The following is an 18,985-nucleotide window of genomic DNA, read 5'->3' on the forward strand; positions in this document are numbered from 1 at the left end:
TAGAAAATGACTGTTTTAAGCACATTTTTAGAATCCTCATTAAATTTCCTATATAATGACATAAAAAATACTACAAAATTAAGTACAGTCAAGGAGAAAAGTGGTGTCAAAATTTGAACTGCCAGAAACACAGTTTGAAAAGACAAAATGGCCTGTAAAACCCACTTGCAGTGAGGAAATTACTGTTTTAAGCACAGTTTTGTATTTGTCATTAAATTTACTATCTAATGACATAAAATGACCATACAAAATCAGGTAAAGTCGGGGAGAAAAGTGGTGTCAACGCTTGAACTGTCAGAAACACAGTTTGAAAGGACAGTCAGGGACAAAATGGCTTGTAAAAACCACTTGGAGTGCGGAAATTACTGTTTTAAGCACATTTTTGGATTCCTCATTAAATTTTCTATCTAATAACATAAGAAAAACACTACAAAATCAGGTAAAGTCAGGGAGAAAAATGGAGTCAAAGTTTGATGTGCCAAAAACACAGTTTAAATGGTCAGCACTTACTCTACATGAGAAACATGTTATTTCCGCAGCAGTTATAGAGAAACAACTTAACAAATATAAATATAAATCGAGGAAAAGCAGAATTCGGGACGACTACATAGTGTGGCACGAGACGGAGTCTTCTGACCGTCTGCCTTTATACCAAATCGATTCAGTTTTCCATATTCACGCATAGCAGATGATTTGTCATCCGCTAAAAGTAGGCATGATGCACTACTTCCTACTATGCAATTTCGAATATCAGCTTTAATTTAATTGATTGGTATTTTTTAAATAATACGAACTTCTGTTTGTGACAATATAGCTTGCAATGGCCATCAAATTCGGTGATTCTTCCGGGCAACGAGGTGGTATTCTCGCTGGAAACGGCTTCGGACTACCTGAAAGATGACCGGGCCAGCGCCTACGGCTTCAAATGTCTCGTGGTGGGTTATGAGTGGCCGCCAGATGGAGCTTCGTACGATGGACTCAAGCATCTTGAAGCTGAATTGGCATTTTTGGGCGGCATGTGCGCTGCCAGCTTGATGAAAAAAGATCTTCTATTGCCAGGCGTTGAAGGTAAATATTTTTTGAAGTAAGTAGGTTTTGTTCAAGCATTTTTAAAATGTCAACGATCCTCCTTGTTTCTTGCTGTAGACGAGAGTGACATCGATATGGAAGTGGCGGAATCAGCGTCCGTGCAGATTTTTGCCCAACACAGCTCGTTGCTTTCTAAAGGATTGGCGATGAGTTCACCGCCTACAGTTACTCAAGCTCTGGACGGAATTTTACCATACAGGTAAGTCACCTTATAGCGTCAACTCAATTTATTTGGAGAGCATAGAACCAAAATACAGCCATATTCAGGGTTTTGTGAGATATTGAGTTTAATAGCGTCACTCAGGACATTGATTATTCCTGATGAGCTTATATTGTATTTTAGAATAATTGATTTAAAACACACAAATTCATTAGTCTTTAGACCGTTATCAATGAACAGAAAGTTTTTCCCAACAAACTGCCAAAATTGGACTTATTGTCCAATAAAACTAGTGTCAATAATTAATAATCCATCAGGAATTTATTAAATACACATATTTGTCTTTGGAACTGCACGTTTACAAACTAGGCTAATACAAAAGCACAGTATAAGAGGAAACATTAAAACAATCACAGCTGAGCAGAAAACTATACAAACCTCGATACAAACATACAAAATACTGATTATAACGTCAAAGTTGACTAAATTGAGCGATCTTAAAGGGCAAGTCTTTACCGAACCACTTAAAGATCAGTGGTAAGCAAATCAGCTTTCTCAACAATCACATGTAACTCAGTTTCTTTATACGTCCGACCATCGGGCACAATTAAACTGAGTGGGGCTTTTCCAGCCTTTTCGCACCCGTATTTTGCTCTTCGGTACACCATCATATAGTACACGTAACAACCGATACCCAACAGACAGATCACCATCACTGACACGCACACCACAACCAAAATCTCGTAATAACCGGTCAAGATTGAACACGAGGTTGCTTTAAAGTCTTTGACTGTAACGTAAAGTCCGTCAGGACCTGGACAGTGGATTTCATCGTAGAATTCCGTTAGTTTGAGATTGTCTACGATGTTTTCGCAGTTACACGTTTGGTTTAGTCTTAAATCGGATACTTTGACTTTGAACTGTGGCTGCACGTCCAGGGAGTGTAACTCCAGTTGCCCGAACGTGTTCGAATCAAAAGTAATACTTCTGGAATCTACTATTTGGTTGTCTAAGGTGATTCCCCAGAAAGCCCGGTATTGCACGTTATTAAACTCGTTATCTCTAAAAACAACATCTCCAGTTGTGGTAACCAGGAAGGCTTCGCCTTCCAACTGCTCCACCCGATTGTTTCGAACCACAAAATTGACTGGAGCGTTAACGATAAACGTGCCAGGCCTCAAAGTATGAAAGTTGCACCCTTTTATAGCAAAAACTCTGTAAACCGTGACGTTCGACAAAGTCCTGCTAGGTAAATAGTCTGCACTGACATTTTGGAAGGTAACAAACTCGGTTCCGAACTTTTTAAAAGCCTGCGTCCGTACATCCCTCAGTCGCACATCCACAAACTGTAAATGCTCCATTTGGAGGATGTTGGAGAAGGCAAATGCCTCAACAGTGTCCACCGTCGCGTTTTGGAACAATATCTGGTTGATTCTGCCGACGAAAGTGTAGGAAGCCACGTTGGTGATCCTGGTGTTTCTGATGGAGATTTTCAAGCTGGGAATGCTGAGATCGAAACGTTCCTCCTGGTTGATGGTGCTGTCGCGATATCCTAGCCAGTTCAAGCTGTTCGGTTCTAGAGTTAGGGCTCCGATGTTGTTCAGGGTGATGGTGCGTAGGTTTCTTAGATCGTAGACTGAGTAAGAGCCGAAACGCACTTGGGGACAGTGATTGATCTCGATGGTGATGATGTCAAAGGCTGCTATCGAGTGTCTTTGGATGTACATCTGAAAATTTTGTTAATTTTGGTCTTTTTTACTTGACTTTGACTGAAAACACGGTTTGAAAGGACAATCAGGGACAAAATTGTCTGTGAAACCCACTTTGAGTGAGGAAATTACTGTTTTAGGTGCATTTTTGGAATCCTCATTAAATTTCCTATCCCATAGACTGAAAAGCACTAAAAATTTGGTACAGTCAGGGAGAAAAGCGGTGTCAAGATTTGAACTGTCAGAAACACAGTTTAAAAGGACAGTCAGGGACAAAATCGCCTGCAAAACCCACTTGGAGTGGGAAAATTACTTTTTTAAGCACATTTTTAGAATCCTCATTAAATTTCCTACTCGATAGACTAAAAAACCACTAAAAATTTGGTACAGTCAGGGAGAAAATTGGGGTCAAAGTTTGATGTGCCAGAAACACAGTTTGAACTGACACTCAGGGAGAAAATTGCCTGTAAAACCCACTTGAAGTGAGAAAATGACTGTTTTAAGCACATTTTTAGAATCCTCATTAAATTTCCTGTCCGATAGACTGAAAAAACACTAAAAATTTGGTACAGTCAGGGAGAAAAATGGGGTCAAAGTTTGTTGTGCCAGAAACACAGTTTAAAAGGACAGTCAGGGACAAAATCGCCCTCAAAACCCACTTGGAGTAGGAAAATGACTTTTTTAACCACATTTTTGGAATCCTCATTAAATTTTCTATCCCATAGACTGAAAAAACTCTAAAAATTTGGTACAGTCAGGGAGAAAAGTGGGGTCAAAATTTGAACTGTCAGAAACACAGTTTAAAAGGACAGTCAGGGACAAAATCGCCTGCAAAACCCACTTGGAGTAGGAAAATGACTTTTTTAACCACATTTTTGGAATCCTCATTAAATTTTCTATCCCATAGACTGAAAAAACTCAAAAAATTTGGTACAGTCAGGGAGAAAAGCGGTGTCAAAATTGAATGTCCAAGGAAACACAGGTTGAACTGACAGTCAGGGAGAAATGTGCCTGTAAAACTCACTTGAAGTGAGAAAATGACTGTTTTAAGCACATTTTTAGAATCCTCATTAAATTTCCTACTCGATAGACTAAAAAACCACTAAAAATTTGGTACAGTCAAGTGCCGCTATAGACTGAGTTAATTTCGTAACAGGTTCATTTAACCGTCGGTTAAATAAAGCCCAATCGCTTCATTAACCTAATCGATACCGACTAAAAAAGACTAATTAAACCGCCTTAACACCGTCACGAATGGAGGAAAGTTGATTTTTCGCACGTCTCTCTCACCTCTTCAGCTTCCGGTGTACAGTTGCACTGCAACGTCATCGCATTGCCACCGAACCATCGACACCCGTAGTACCATATATTGGTGATATCGTCGCTGCTACCAATGACGTCAACAAACAATCCATAGAGCAGTACCAAGTGAAGAAGTAAGCCAAGAGGAGGGTTGCGAAAGGTTTTTCTGTGAGTGTTTCGGTTCATTGTGGCTGCATGTTCTGGAATAAAAAAAAACATGATACAGGGTGTCCTACTAAGTTGCGTTTTAGTTTGACAGTAATCCAGCTGATACTTTTACTAAAGTGTAGACCGTGAAATTCTCTACAAATCACTCTGTACAGTTCGAGTAGGACAGTTGTCAAATAACCAAGTTATTTTGACTTAAAGTGTCAGGAGTAAAATTACTATCAAACGTGTGCGAGCTGAAGTTTGACAGCTCGTAACTCGCTTATTGTGACAGTAATCGAGCTGATTTTTTTACTAAATTGTAGACCGTGAAATTCTCTATAAATCACTCTGTACAGTTTGTGAAGGACATTTGTCAAATAACCAGGTTATTTTGACTTAAAGTGTCAAGAGAAAATTGATCTTAATTACATCTTTGAGAGGAATATTCTGAGAAATTTCTCTCTTTTCATGCATTCCGATAAACACTATTAAACCTGAAATGGTTGATTACCAGTTTGTATACGAAAAACGTGTGAAGGTTGTAACATTTGGACTTTATTAACCAATGACACATTGGTGGTCGTAAAATCGACTAAAATAGCATTGAACACGGTAGAATTACAGGTAAATATTGACGGAAAAGTATCAAAGTTTGATTATTTTAATCATAGTCAAAATTGTATTGATACTTAGTAAAATTGACAGATAAATACTGCTATGTATGTTCCAAAAATTGCCAGAGAAATCAGTAAGTATATTAAACGTTCCAGGATTTTTTTTTTTTATTGTTAGAGGCTTTTAGAATCATTTTGAAATTGCCAGAAACCTCCAACGACTATTGAAAGTCTCTTAAAAATTTCTAGAGGTCTCTAGAATTTTTTGGAAATGCCAGAGGCCTCTAAATACTACTGAAATCCTTCCAGAAGTGGCTAGAGGTTTCTAGAATCCTTTTGGAAGTGCCAAAAGTCTTTAAATAACACTAAAATACTTCCAAAAGTTGCTAGAGACATCTTGAGTTATTTTGGAAGTGCTATGGACCTCTAAATACTGCTAAAATCCTTCAAAATATTACCAGAGACCTCCACAAGTGTCTTAAATTTTCCAAAAATATTTTAAAAGTGCTTGAGGCTACTAAATTCTGCTGAAATCCTTCCAGAAGTGGCTAGAGATCTCTAGAATCCTTTTGGAAGTGCCAAAAGTCTCTAAATACTACTAAAATCCTTCCAAAAGTTACCAGATGCGTCTACGAGTGTCCTAAATTTTCCAAAAATATTCTCCAAATGCTAGAAGCCAGTAAATACTGCAGAAATCCCCCCAAAAGTTGCCAGAGGTTTCTACATGTGTCTTAAATTTTCCAAAAATATTTTAAAATTGCTTGAGGCTACTAAATGCTGCTGAAATCCTTCCAGAAGTGGCTGGAGATCTCTAGAATCCTTTTGGAAGTGCCAAAAGTCTCTAAATACTACTAAAATCCTTCCAAAAGTTACCAGATGCGTCTACGAGTGTCCTAAATTTTCCAAAAATATTCTCCAAATGCTAGAAGCCACTAAATACTGCAGAAATCCCCCCAAAAGTTGCCAGAGGCTTCTACATGTGTTTTAAATTTTCCAAAAATATTTTAAAATTGCTTGAGGCTACTAAATGCTGCTGAAATCCTTCCAGAAGTGGCTGGAGATCTCTAGAATCCTTTTGGAAGTGCCAAAAGTCTCTAAATACTACTAAAATCCTTCCAAAAGTTACCAGATGCGTCTACGAGTGTCCTAAATTTTCCAAAAATATTCTCCAAATGCTAGAAGCCACTAAATACTGCAGAAATCCCCCCAAAAGTTGCCAGAGGCTTCTACATGTGTTTTAAATTTTCCAAAAATATTTTAAAATTGCTTGAGGCTACTAAATGCTGCTGAAATCCTTCCAGAAGTGGCTGGAGATCTCTAGAATCCTTTTGGAAGTGCCAAAAGTCTCTAAATACTACTAAAATCCTTCCAAAAGTTACCAGATGCGTCTACGAGTGTCCTAAATTTTCCAAAAATATTCTCCAAATGCTAGAAGCCACTAAATACTGCAGAAATCCCCCCAAAAGTTGCCAGAGGTTTCTACATGTGTCTTAAATTTTCCAAAAATATTTTAAAATTGCTTGAGACTACTAAATACTGCTGAAATCCTTCCAAATGTTGCTAGAGGCTTCTAGATACTGCTGAAATTTTCTACCAGTTTTTGAGATATTAGATTTTTAATGAGTTTTTTCCAGATTTTATTTTCCTTATCATTGAAATTGATGCCAAACGAAAATTAACGTTTAGAATCAGATAATTTTTGTTGCAGAGATGAAATCAAAATTGACTTCTTAAAAACCAACGAGAGCCTTAAAATGGATGAATCACTTTTAAATGTCAATTAGACCTTTGAACATTGAAAAATCAATGTTGACATTTCAGTGGTGCAATTTATAGTTTTTTAATGAAAATGACGCATCACTACATTTAGGTACTTACTTATTATTTACTTTAGCAAATTTATGTGGGAACTTGTTTAGGAATATCGTAGGAGGTATTAACACACTTCACTCTTAATGTATTTTTTTAATTATTCACTGTCACACAACTGGTCTTTACTCACTTTTGTGAGTGAATATGAATCACCTAAAACAGGATTTGTTCACATTTAAACTGTCTGTAATGTTTACAAGGTGAAAATACAATCGGTACACAGTTAATCTCTAGATAAGTGTTATCGTTAGTCAGCTGATAAGGTGCGAAAAGTTCAGACAATCAATGAACTAGTGTCGAAAATTTTGATATTCAGTATGAACAAATATACAAGGGTGGTAAAACTGGAACTTACCCTAGGAAAACCGTGTAACTGACAGAGAAACATTGATATTTACATACGCGAGACAAGGACAGAAAATTCTACTGCGATGTTGTCAAACGTGTGTGTAGTTTTGCAAATGTGATTTTTGAACAGAGAAGACACTTTTTTCAACTGTCATATTTTCTATGTTGAGCCACCTTGTATATTGTTAATTTCTCTCCATCTGCAGACAGACAATTCTTTAAAAAAATGTACGAACTTTAGGAAGCTGTAAATAGTACGACTTCCTCGGAAACTCAAAGTACTACTTTCAGCTGGTTGAGTATTGTTATGGGATTTTAGCAGTACCGTGGCAAATTGGCATGTTGGGCAGCACGTTTTTAATTATTATCCGAGACCCGGTTTCGTTTCCACTTCCCAGTTTGTCCGGACAATAATAATTGCGCTGCTATTTGCGTGTCCAATTTTTACCCCCCTCCGGGGCCGATAATTCCCTGCTGATATCGATTTTAGGTCGTTGCACTATTACAAAATTCTATTTTGGTAGTTTCAAGTTGTATAATGTGTCCCAAAAGTAAAACAAACAAGACAAAAGTGTCAATTTTGTTATAATCCACATCAGCTAGGAAAAGTTGCATAAGATACTAAATATTCAAAAATTATGGTTATGCTTGTTATTGGTCGAGATTCAATAAACATTACTACACTACTAGTGTGGTATGATCAGAAAAATAGTAAATTATCAAAAATCTTGCATTGCTTGTTAACACAATCCAAACATATAATTATACAGGGAGAAGCGAGATTTATTGAGTGGGAAAGTTTTTAGAATTACTGGGGGGTTATAGATAACCAACGGTGATGAAAAAGGGCCTTCGGGGCTTCGAGAGCAAACAATTTATATACCTACAATGTTACCGAGTATAGTAACACCTAGAGGTCACTAGGATCACTTATAAATGTGTTACAATATTCTGATTTGACCTAAATTTTAAGCTGTAAGTTTTTTCGTCTTTGAAATAATTCCTTATTTTTTTTCTAAGTAGAAACGTGAAATTTGAACACCCTGTAGCTCGGTTATTTTTTGGAGTTCAGGGTGGTTCAACCACTTAGAAAAATCGTTTTGAGCTCCTCTTTCCAGTGGTGTTGAGCAAAAATTTCTAAATTAATAATTGCGTACAGGGTGACAAAAATACTAAACCACTATATTTTTCTAGCACACCCTGTAGACTGGAAGCAAAAACGATCTTGAAAACTTACGGTGCTGAGTTAAGGAGTTGATTAGGAACACTTTTGGTCTCCTGCAATTTTTTTGTAACTTTCACCGTTTTCGAGTTATTTAGGAAAAACTGATATAGTAGTATGGTGACTGAATGTTTTTGGTCACCCTGTACACAATTTTTAATCCAGAATTTTTTGCTTAGCACCATAGGAAAGAGGAGTTCAAAACGGTTTTTTTAAGTAATTGAACCACCCTGAACTCCAAAAAGTTTATTGCATATTGTGAGTTACAAGGTGTTCAAATTTTGAACCACTGATTTGAAAATTTGTTGCACGAAATCAGTTCTTCTTAAATAACTCGAAAATGGTGAAAGTTACAAAAAAAATGCAAGAGAACAAAAATTTTCCTAATCAACTCCTTTACTCAGCACCGTAAGTTTGCAGAAAAGTTTTTGCTTCCAATACACAGGGTGTGCATGAAAAGTATGGTGCTTGTATGTTTTTGGTCACCCTGTACACAGTTTTTAATCTAGAAATTTTTCCTCAACACCACTGGAAAGAGGAGCGCAAGACGATTAATTTGAGTGGTTTAACCTCCCTGAACTCCCAAAAATGACCGAGTTACAGGGTGTTCAAATTTCAAACCACAACTTCAACTGATTTGGAAATTTGTTGCACCAAGTCAGTTTTTCCGAAATAACTCCAAACCGGTGAAAGTTACAGAAAATGTGCAAGAAACCAAAAATGTTCCTAATCAATTCCTTAACCCAACACCGTAAGTTTGCAGAAAAGTTTTTGCTTCCAATACACAGGGTGTGCATGAAAAGTATGGTGCTTGTATGTTTTTGGTCACCCTGTAAACAGTTTTTAATCTAGAAATTTTTCCTCTACACCACTGGAAAGAGGAGCGCAAGACGATTAATTTGAGTGGTTCAACCTCCCTGAACTCCCAAAAATGACCGAGTTACAGGGTGTTCAAATTTCAAACCACAACTTCAACTGATTTGGAAATTTGTTGCACCAAGTCAGTTTTTCCGAAATAACTCCAAACCGGTGAAAGTTACAGAAAATGTGCAAGAGACCAAAAATGTTCCTAATCAACTCCTTAATCCTACACCGCAAGTTAAAATCTGCTAACCAGGTAAGGAAACAATTGAATCGTACATCATTCGACCAAGGTTTAGAAATGTCAAGGTCCGACAATAAAAATAATTACCGTAAAATTAGAAAATGTGTAATAATTTCAGTTTGTACAAAAACAACCGGTAACGAAGCCGATTTCAGGTTACAAGTCAATCAAAAGCCAATTTTTACCTATCGATATGTCGGTGCGTGTTAATCCTCCTAATATGGACAACCGGTACAACAAAAATGCGTAAAAAAAACACTTTTCACTCGTTCAAAGCGCACTTTTTCCCGCACTTTGCGAGGCGTTTCGAACGCGATGATGGCGTGCGATAAACTGCAAACGTGCGGTATAGCGGCAATATCGATAACGTTACCGTCAAAACCCATAATAAGAATGGGTTTCTGTATAGCTTTGCTGTTTCGGTGGTCTGCGTGCTTTATTTACTCTCTGGCCTATCGCACGGGAGTAATAATTAAAATGCCTTAAGATGTGGCAACGTGGCGGCAATGTCATTACCGCACGTCTGATTTTTGAAAAGTTGCGCAAATTGTGTTTTTTTTTTAGGTACTTAAGAATTGAGACAGTAACTAGACAATTATAGTAAAATTTGACAGTTTTGACGTTCAGGAATACATTGTTTGCGTCACGTGACAGCTGTCATAACTGTCGAAACCCGTTCACCAGGGATCTCAAAATGTAAAACCAGAATTTCTTCTCTTTCTTTTCTAGAAACAAAAAAAATGTGTGTTCCATGAAGCCAAATTTGACAGTGATTTGATGAGTAACAATTTAATACTTTACTTGCGTCACGTGACAGCCGTCATAACTGTCAAAATTCACTCACCAGTGACATGAAAATATAAAATGCTAAGCAGATGTGATTTTTTAAGGAATTGCACTGTAAGTGGTGTTTACAGCTCAATGGAGCCAAATTTGACAGTTCTGACGTTAAGTAGCACATTTATAATTTTTTTACGTCACGTGACAGCTGTCATCACTGTCAAAACCCGTTCACCAGTCACATGAAACTATAAAATTAGAAATAGTTGCTAATTTAAGGAATTACAATGTAAGTTGTGTTTACAGCATCGTTGAACCAAATTTGACAGTTGGGACGTTAAGAAACTGCTTGCGTCACGTGACAGCTGTCACAACTGTCAAAATTCACCTATCATTCTCACCAATGACATGAAAGTCTAAAATGCTATAAGATGTGTTTCTTTGAGGAATTGCACTGTAAATTGTGTTTACCGCTCCATGGAGCCAAATTTGTCCGTTCTGACGTCAAAGAACCCTTTGATACTTACGTCACTTAACGTCACAACTGTCAAATTTCTCTGTCAAAAGGTACGACTGTTTTGCATTTGATAGATTCATTCAGAGTTTTCATAGTTATCACAAGTGTCACCTGACTATAAACCGCGCTGTGCAGTGTCATAACTGTCAAATTTAACGTCTCAAACTGCGTCTATTTGACATTTTACAGCTTCGCGGCATTTTTTAATGAGTTTTGACAGCTGTCAGGTAATTATAGGCATGTCACAATGGTGGTAACCGCCAAATACAACTCCATGAAGCTATCAAACTGTCAAACATTTCTTATAGGCAATCAGTGCATTTAGTGCTTGTTTATAGGTCTTTGAAATACAATTTTGACAGTTTCTGAGTTTCATGAATGATTTTTTGGCAGTTGTGACGTGTAACTGTCTATTGTGGATATATTTCGATCTGTCACAATGGCAGTAACTGCCAAATTTAACTCCATGAAGCTATCAAACTGTCAAACATTGCTTTTAGACAATCAGTGCATTTACTGCAGGTTTATAGGTCTTTGAAATACAATTTTGACAGTTCTGACTGTTATTTTAATCAAATTTCTGTTTGTCATAAACTTGAAAACTCAATCAAAAATCCTCTCCATGGAGCTATAAAATTACAAAACTTTCTTATTAAGTACAAACAATTAAATGTCACATTCAATTTTTTGACAATTCAATGTGAAGCTGTCAAAATGCTGCAAACTGTCAAATACCACTTTATGAAGCTATAAAAGTAAAAAATTGCTAAATTATTTTAAGTACATTTTTTAGGTTTATGAGCTGAGTTTGGTCGGTTGTGACTTATTCCAAAGATGTTTTAAACTTTTGAGGACAAAATTCTGTTTTTTAGTGAAATTTGGCAACTTTTTTAGAACTCTCTTTTGGGGAATATGATTTAAGGATTTGGCAACACTGCTTACACACCTACCGGTGCAATTGACTTTTCTATTGTGACATAGAAATAATTGTCACAGTTAGTAATATTTACAGCATACAGGGTGGCTCAAATGGCGTCTGCACGTCGGTCCGATTTGCATATGGCGCCTTGGTACTTTATTATTAATAGTGTGTCGGTTTTTTTTCCTATTTTCAATATTATTGCGCTTTTAACTTTGACATTTTCCAGTGCATTTAATTCTACTAAAGAGTATCTGAGCTGCAATGAATAATTTACGACGGTTTATTATGTAGATTCGTATACACTAAACAGAGTGAGTTTTAAGGTCAAACCTATTATAGCGTGAATTGAAACGCGCGTTCATAATAGATATTGAATATCTATTTTTTGCTGGAATTGATTAGATGTGATTAATTCGCTGATTTTTATCTGTGATTGACTTAATCGGTCGCTTTGATCTTACGGGATTACAGGTTGTATAACAGTACTAAACGTCCTGGTGGCAGGAGAGTGTTTCAAATACTTACTTTTGAGTATCTACAGGGTGTCTCCAATTTTTGAATTATTTTAAAATAAAAGGATTTTGAATAAAGTTGTGTTTACAGCTCCATGGAGCCAAATTTGACAGTGCTGAGGCTAAGAAACGCGTTTATATTTTTCTCACGTCACGTGACAGCTCTGATAACTGTCAAAACCCGTTCACCAGTGGCCTGAAACTATAAAATTACAAATAGTGGCTAATTAATTAATTTATTTGAGGAACTGAACGAAGTTGTGTTTAAACCTCCATGATGAAGCGAAATTTGACAGTAAAAAAGTGACAAGTGAGTGAAAAGTGACTTAATGACATACGTCACTCTGTAAGGTAAAAATCAAATTTTGAAAATTTCTCCTGTCAAAACTAGGGCAGGTACGGACCTGATTTTTTTGGTGAAAAATAGCCACAAGCATTGGCTACTTCCACAAAAAAAAATCCTTAAAATCACTTGGAAAACAGGGACGTACTAAGGCAAAAAGTGACTTAATGACATACGTCACTCTGTAAGGTAAAAAGTAAATTTTGAACATTTCTCCTGTCAAAACTAGGGCAGGTACGGATCTAATTTTTTTGCTCAAAGGTAGCCACAAGCCTAGGCTACTTCCACCAAAAAACTCATTAAAATCACTTGGAAAACAGGGACGTACTAAGGCAAAAAGTGACTTAATGACATACGTCACTCTGTAAGGTAAAAATCAAATTTTGAAAATTTCTCCTGTCAAAACTAGGGCAGGTACGGACCTGATTTTTTTGGTGAAAAATAGCCACAAGCATTGGCTACTTCCACAAAAAAAAATCCTTAAAATCACTTGGAAAACAGGGACGTACTAAGGCAAAAAGTGACTTAATGACATACGTCACTCTGTAAGGTAAAAAGTAAATTTTGAACATTTCTCCTGTCAAAACTAGGGCAGGTACGGATCTAATTTTTTTGCTCAAAGGTAGCCACAAGCCTAGGCTACTTCCACCAAAAAACTCATTAAAATCACTTGGAAAACAGGGACGTACTAAGGCAAAAAGTGACTTAATGACATACGTCACTCTGTAAGGTAAAAATCAAATTTTGAAAATTTCTCCTGTCAAAACTAGGGCAGGTACGAACCTGATTTTTTTGGTGAAAAATAGCCACAAGCATTGGCTACTTCCACAAAAAAAAATCCTTAAAATCACTTGGAAAACAGGGACGTACTAAGGCAAAAAGTGACTTAATGACATACGTCACTCTGTAAGGTAAAAATCAAATTTTGAAAATTTCTCCTGTCAAAACTAGGGCAGGTACGGACCTGATTTTTTTGGTGAAAAATAGCCACAAGCATTGGCTACTTCCACAAAAAAAAATCCTTAAAATCACTTGGAAAACAGGGACGTACTAAGGCAAAAAGTGACTTAATGACATACGTCACTCTGTAAGGTAAAAAGTAAATTTTGAACATTTCTCCTGTCAAAACTAGGGCAGGTACGGATCTAATTTTTTTGCTCAAAGGTAGCCACAAGCCTAGGCTACTTCCACCAAAAAACTCATTAAAATCACTTGGAAAACAGGGACGTACTAAGGCAAAAAGTGACTTAATGACATACGTCACTCTGTAAGGTAAAAATCAAATTTTGAAAATTTCTCCTGTCAAAACTAGGGCAGGTACGGACCTGATTTTTTTGGTGAAAAATAGCCACAAGCATTGGCTACTTCCACAAAAAAAAATCCTTAAAATTACTTGGAAAACAGGGACGTACTAAGGCAAAAAGTGACTTAATGACATACGTCACTCTGTAAGGTAAAAAGTAAATTTTGAACATTTCTCCTGTCAAAACTAGGGCAGGTACGGACCTGATTTTTTTGGCCAAAGATAGCCCCAAGCATTGGCTACTTCCACAAAAAAAAATCCTTAAAATCACTTGGAAAACAGGGACGTACTAAGGCAAAAAGTGACTTAATGACATACGTCACTCTGTAAGGTAAAAATCAAATTTTGAAAATTTCTCCTGTCAAAACTAGGGCAGGTACGGACCTGATTTTTTTGGTGAAAAATAGCCACAAGCCTAGGCTACTTCCACAAAAAAACTCATTAAAATCACTTGGAAACAGGGACGTACTAAGGCAAAAAGTGACTTAATGACATACGTCACTCTGTAAGGTAAAAAGTAAATTTTGAACATTTCTCGTGTCAAAACTAGGACAGGTACGGATCTGATTTTTTTGCTCAAAGGTAGCCACAAGCCTAGGCTACTTCCACAAAAAAACTCATTAAAATCACTTGGAAACAGGGACGTACTAAGGCAAAAAGTGACTTAATGACATACGTCACTCTGTAAGGTAAAAAGTAAATTTTGAACATTTCTCCTGTCAAAACTAGGGCAGGTACGGATCTGATTTTTTTGCTCAAAGGTAGCCACAAGCCTAGGCTACTTCCACAAAAAAACTCATTAAAATCACTTGGAAAACAGGGACGTACTAAGACAAAAAGTGACTTAATGACATACGTCACTCTGTAAGGTAAAAAGTAAATTTTGAACATTTCTCCTGTCAAAACTAGGGCAGGTACGGATCTGATTTTTTTGCTCAAAGGTAGCCACAAGCCTAGGCTACTTCCACAAAAAAACTCATTTAAATCACTTGGAAAACAGGGACGTACTAAGGCAAAAAGTGACTTAATGACATACGTCACTCTGTAAGGTAAAAAGTAAATTTTGAACATTTCTCCTGTCAAAACTAGGGCAGGTACGGACCTGATTTTTTTGGCCAAAGATAGCCCCAAATTTATAAAACTAATTTACGCATAAAATAAATCAACTTTCTCTCGAAAAAAGGTCGAAATTCAAAAAAAGTCCTTCTCTGCTATTTTGACTAGAAAAATTTTAATTTAGAAAAATGAAAAATTTGTATTTTCTGTGATATATTTGGCTTCAATGTTTCAACTAATTTTATTTCAATTACTGCACATCTCTGCTCGCATTCGTATTGAATTATGATGTTTACGAGATTTCAAACAACCAGATGCCTCGTTCGATTTATATCGCACGGAAAAGTCCTCGCATCTGTCCAACGTTCCTCTATTTATATTTGACGACGTGACATCACATTGCCAATAATAAACTCATCCTGTTATTGTTTTGATCAGGTATAGTTGGTTTTTTAAAAAAGAAAAATACTGGTCCGGCCCTGGCTCTGTTGAACCTTATACAGGGGGTCCCAACCCCAAGAACAAGCTGTTTTGCTCTCATCTCATTCTGGTTAGGAGTTATGAGAGTATCATTTCTCACACCTCAATATCTCGAAAATATTTGTAGATAAAATCCTGTATATACAGGATACATGAAAAATATTTGAAATCTATAAGACTATTCAAAAATACAATAATATACAGGGTGTTCCAATTAAAGCAAGCAAGTTGACATCAACTTCCGGTTAAACCGGAAGTGACAGAAAAATAAAAATATTTTTAGGAAACAAAGCATCAAATTTCTTTATTCCAAAATTTCAAATTTCTATTAATATTGGATCCTAATAATGAACGGTTTGGTTGGCTAACCCTGTATATACAGGGTGAAGCAAAGACGTACTTTTTGACTTCAATAGAACACAAAGTATTGAAATTAAAATAGAGAGAAATTTAACGTCTAAATAGAGTTGTGGATACCCTCTGTATACAGAAGGGCCAATTCAAATAAACAGCGGTAATGCACTTACCTAATTAGGTGAAGATGTACGTTCTACATACCACATGTTCCACACTAACACAAGTTTAATAATAAACGGTTGCATTAAGACCCCCAAGTTTGGTTTTAAATGTGAAATTAACATTTTTTCTGATTTATATGGTGTAAAGAAAATTATACTGAGTACCACTCCCATTTAGATATTAATAATTATAATAACAAGTATTCTAATAGCTCGATGGTTTTGTAGTGTGATATAATTGAAGGATTCTACAGGATGTTACACTTTTTTGTATACTTGTCTGCACTATGATTTGTACAGGTCAAAACGTTAAAAAATAGTCAAATACCATGAAAGTTTAGTTGACTTATTGTTTTCAGTTGTGCGAGTCAATTTTCCAGGTCAAAACCTTTAAAAACAGTCAAATTTCATGACAATTGACTTTCTGGATCAATTGCACTTTTTTCTAGACAATTTTTAAGGTCAGAACATTGAAAAACAGTCAAATTCAATTAAACTTGACTTACTGGACTATTTTCAGTCATAGTCAATTTTCAGGGTAAAGCTCCAAACAAACAACAATTTTAACACTATTTTGGTGCACTTTACCATGAAATCGCTAAACAGCACTTATGCTGAAATCGCATATTTAATTTTGTACTTTTTTGTAAATATCTCGAAAACTGTTCAATATACAAAACTTGAAAATTTTACCATAAACGTGTTGGTACAGTCAGGAAGAAAAGTGGCGTCAAAGTTTGAACTGCCAAAAACACAGTTTGTATTGACAGTCAGAGACAAAATCGCCTGTAAAACCTACTTGGAGCAAGAAAATTACTATTTTAAGCACATTTTTGGAATCCTCATTAAATTTCCTATACAATAACCTAAAAAAACACTTCAAAATTTGGTACAGTCAGGGAGAAAAGTGGTGTCAGTTTGAATCGCCAAAAACACAGTTTGTAGGGACAGTCAGAGACAAAATCGCCTGTAAAACCCACTTGTATTTAGAAAATGACTGTTTTAAGCAGATTTTTAGAATCCTCATTAAATTTCCTATATAATGACATCAAAAACACTACAAATTTTGGTACAGTCAGGGAGAAAAGTGGTATCAAAGTTTAAACTGCCAGAAACACAGTTTGTAAGAACAATCAGAACCAAAATCGGCTGTAAAACCCACCTGTAGTGTGAAAATGACAGTTTTAAGCACATTTTTAGAATCCTCATTAAATTTCCTATATAATGACATCAAAAACACTACAAAATTTGGTACAGTCAGGGAGAAAAGTGGTGTCAAAGTTTGAACTGCCAAAAACACAGTTTGTAGAGACAGTCATGGACAAAATCGCCTGTAAAACCTACTTGGAGCAAAAAAATTACTATTTTAAGCACATTTTTGGAATCCTCATTAAATTTCCTATTCAATAACCTGAATAAACACTATAAAATTTGGTACACTCAAGGAGAAAATTGGTGTCAAAGTTTGAACTCCCAAAAACACAGTTTGTAGGGACAGTCAGAGACAAAATCGCCTGTAAAACCCACTTGGATTTAGAAAATGACTGTTTTAAGCACATTTTTGGAATCCTCATTAAATTTCCTATTCAATAACCTGAATAAACACTATAAAATTTGGTACACTCAGGGAGAAAAGCAGTGTCAAATTTGAAATAACACTGCAAAATAAAACTAAGATTATATAAATTAAAAAAAAAACAGGAGAACGGTGGAAGAACCACAAAAACGGTAGATATACCGTTTCAACGGTAGACCTGGCAACGTTGATTCTAGGATAGCAGTGTGGAGTTAAGGGCCAGTTTTATAAAGTCTTGGTTACCTATTTACTTTGTGACTAACTATAGTTTCGCTTATTACCAGGTATATTGAACATGGCGCATCGTAAAATTTTACAGCAACTGTTTTAAGGCAAATTCCTAGACTAATCTACTCTTTAAAGTGATAAATCCGACCAGAGAGTAACTTTACGATCCGCTTTAACGGTCCGAATGACACTCATTAAGTTGAATTCCGTATTATAAACATAAAGCTTACTTTAATCGATGCTGCTAAAACTGCTTTTAGCTGTAAAGGAATGACACGTGACGTAATAACGCGAAATCTGTAGTAGAGTAATGATCGAAACGACACGAGAATTGCGACTGTTACGAAATTGTGTTTTGTGATGCGCTTTCAGTATTTTTAGTCGAATCAGCTCGGTCCGCCATTTGTATTGTCAGCACGATGGATGCCAAAATATACAGTGCGACCCAACAAAATTCTGATTTAGCTCGCCAGGTTGTATTTGACAATCAAGAATCTTTAGGAACAAATTCTGACAATTCCAAAACAGTAAAAGGCTTCCTGGTTGTATCTGACCACTCAAAATCTCTAGGAAGGCTTCTAGACAACAAATCTGACAATTCCAAGACAATAAAAAGCTTCCTGGCCCTTCTAAGACAGTAAAAGACTTTCTGGTTGTATCTGACCACTCAAAATCTCTAGGAAAGCTTCTAGACAATTTTAACACAGTAAAAGGCTTCCTGACCATTCTAAGGCAGTAAAAGGCTTCGTGGTTGTATCCGACAGCTCATTGATCTCTAGGAACGCTTTCAGACAGCATTTCCGACAATTCCAAAACAGTAAAAGGCTTCCTGACAATTCTAAGACTGTAAAATGCTTCCTGGTTGTATCTGACCATTCAAAATTTTTAGGAAGGCTTCTAGACAGCAATTCTCACAATTCTAAGACAGCAAAAGGCTTCCTGGTTGTATTTAACAACCCAGAATCTCTAGGAAGGCTTCTAGACGGTAATTGTGTCAATTCTAAGACTGTAAAAGGCTTCCTGGTGGCATAAGACACCCAAAAATGAGAATTTTTGTTCAGCTGAACCAAACAAGGGACGCTAGAGCAAAACAGAGCATTTTTCCACTAAAACTTTGGTTTAAATTCAGCTTTTTCGGTCCAAATTAAGCTTCATCCACCATAAATATGATAGTTTAGT

General features: G+C 36.3%; 2 protein-coding genes across 6 annotated transcripts in view; one reads left to right on the plus strand and one right to left on the minus strand.

The window, feature by feature from the left end:
- hiw (MYC binding protein highwire) overlaps positions 1-18,985 on the plus strand; it is a 96,911-nt gene that overhangs the window by 19,033 nt on the left and 58,893 nt on the right. For both annotated transcript variants that reach the window (XM_081983146.1, XM_081983145.1), the window contains exons 32-33: positions 815-1,068; positions 1,147-1,288. In XM_081983146.1, coding sequence (XP_081839272.1) covers positions 815-1,068; positions 1,147-1,288 — 396 coding nt within the window. The remainder of the gene's footprint in view (positions 1-814; positions 1,069-1,146; positions 1,289-18,985) is intronic.
- LOC145731424 (uncharacterized) lies at positions 1,547-18,145 on the minus strand. Of its 4 annotated transcripts, none has more exons than XM_081983216.1 (3): positions 18,037-18,145; positions 4,249-4,460; positions 1,547-2,976 (listed from the first exon to the last, which is right to left on the minus strand). In XM_081983216.1, the coding sequence occupies exons 2-3, from the start codon at positions 4,444-4,446 to the stop codon at positions 1,774-1,776; spliced, it is 1,401 nt and encodes a 466-aa protein (XP_081839342.1). In that variant the 5' UTR covers positions 4,447-4,460; positions 18,037-18,145; the 3' UTR covers positions 1,547-1,773. The 4 variants fall into 4 exon arrangements, with proteins under 4 accessions (XP_081839342.1, XP_081839344.1, XP_081839343.1 ...); XM_081983218.1 differs by lacking the exon at positions 18,037-18,145 and adding an exon at positions 16,012-16,028; XM_081983217.1 differs by lacking the exon at positions 18,037-18,145 and adding an exon at positions 9,757-9,929.

Source organism: Ips typographus, linkage group LG7 (genome assembly GCF_016097725.1).
Source record: "Ips typographus isolate SLU linkage group LG7, UJ_Ityp_2.0, whole genome shotgun sequence".
In the NCBI taxonomy this organism is placed as follows: Eukaryota; Metazoa; Arthropoda; class Insecta; order Coleoptera; family Curculionidae; genus Ips; species Ips typographus.

Bases quoted from the DNA above. Each gene is read 5' to 3' on its own strand.
- LOC145731424 (XM_081983216.1), bottom strand. From the start codon at position 4,446: ATGAACCGAAACACTCACAGAAAAACCTTTCGCAACCCTCCTCTTGGC. The intron at 2,977-4,248 runs GTGAGAGAGACG...CAAAATTTTCAG, and splicing joins GTACACCGGAAGCTGAAGAG to ATGTACATCCAAAGACACTC.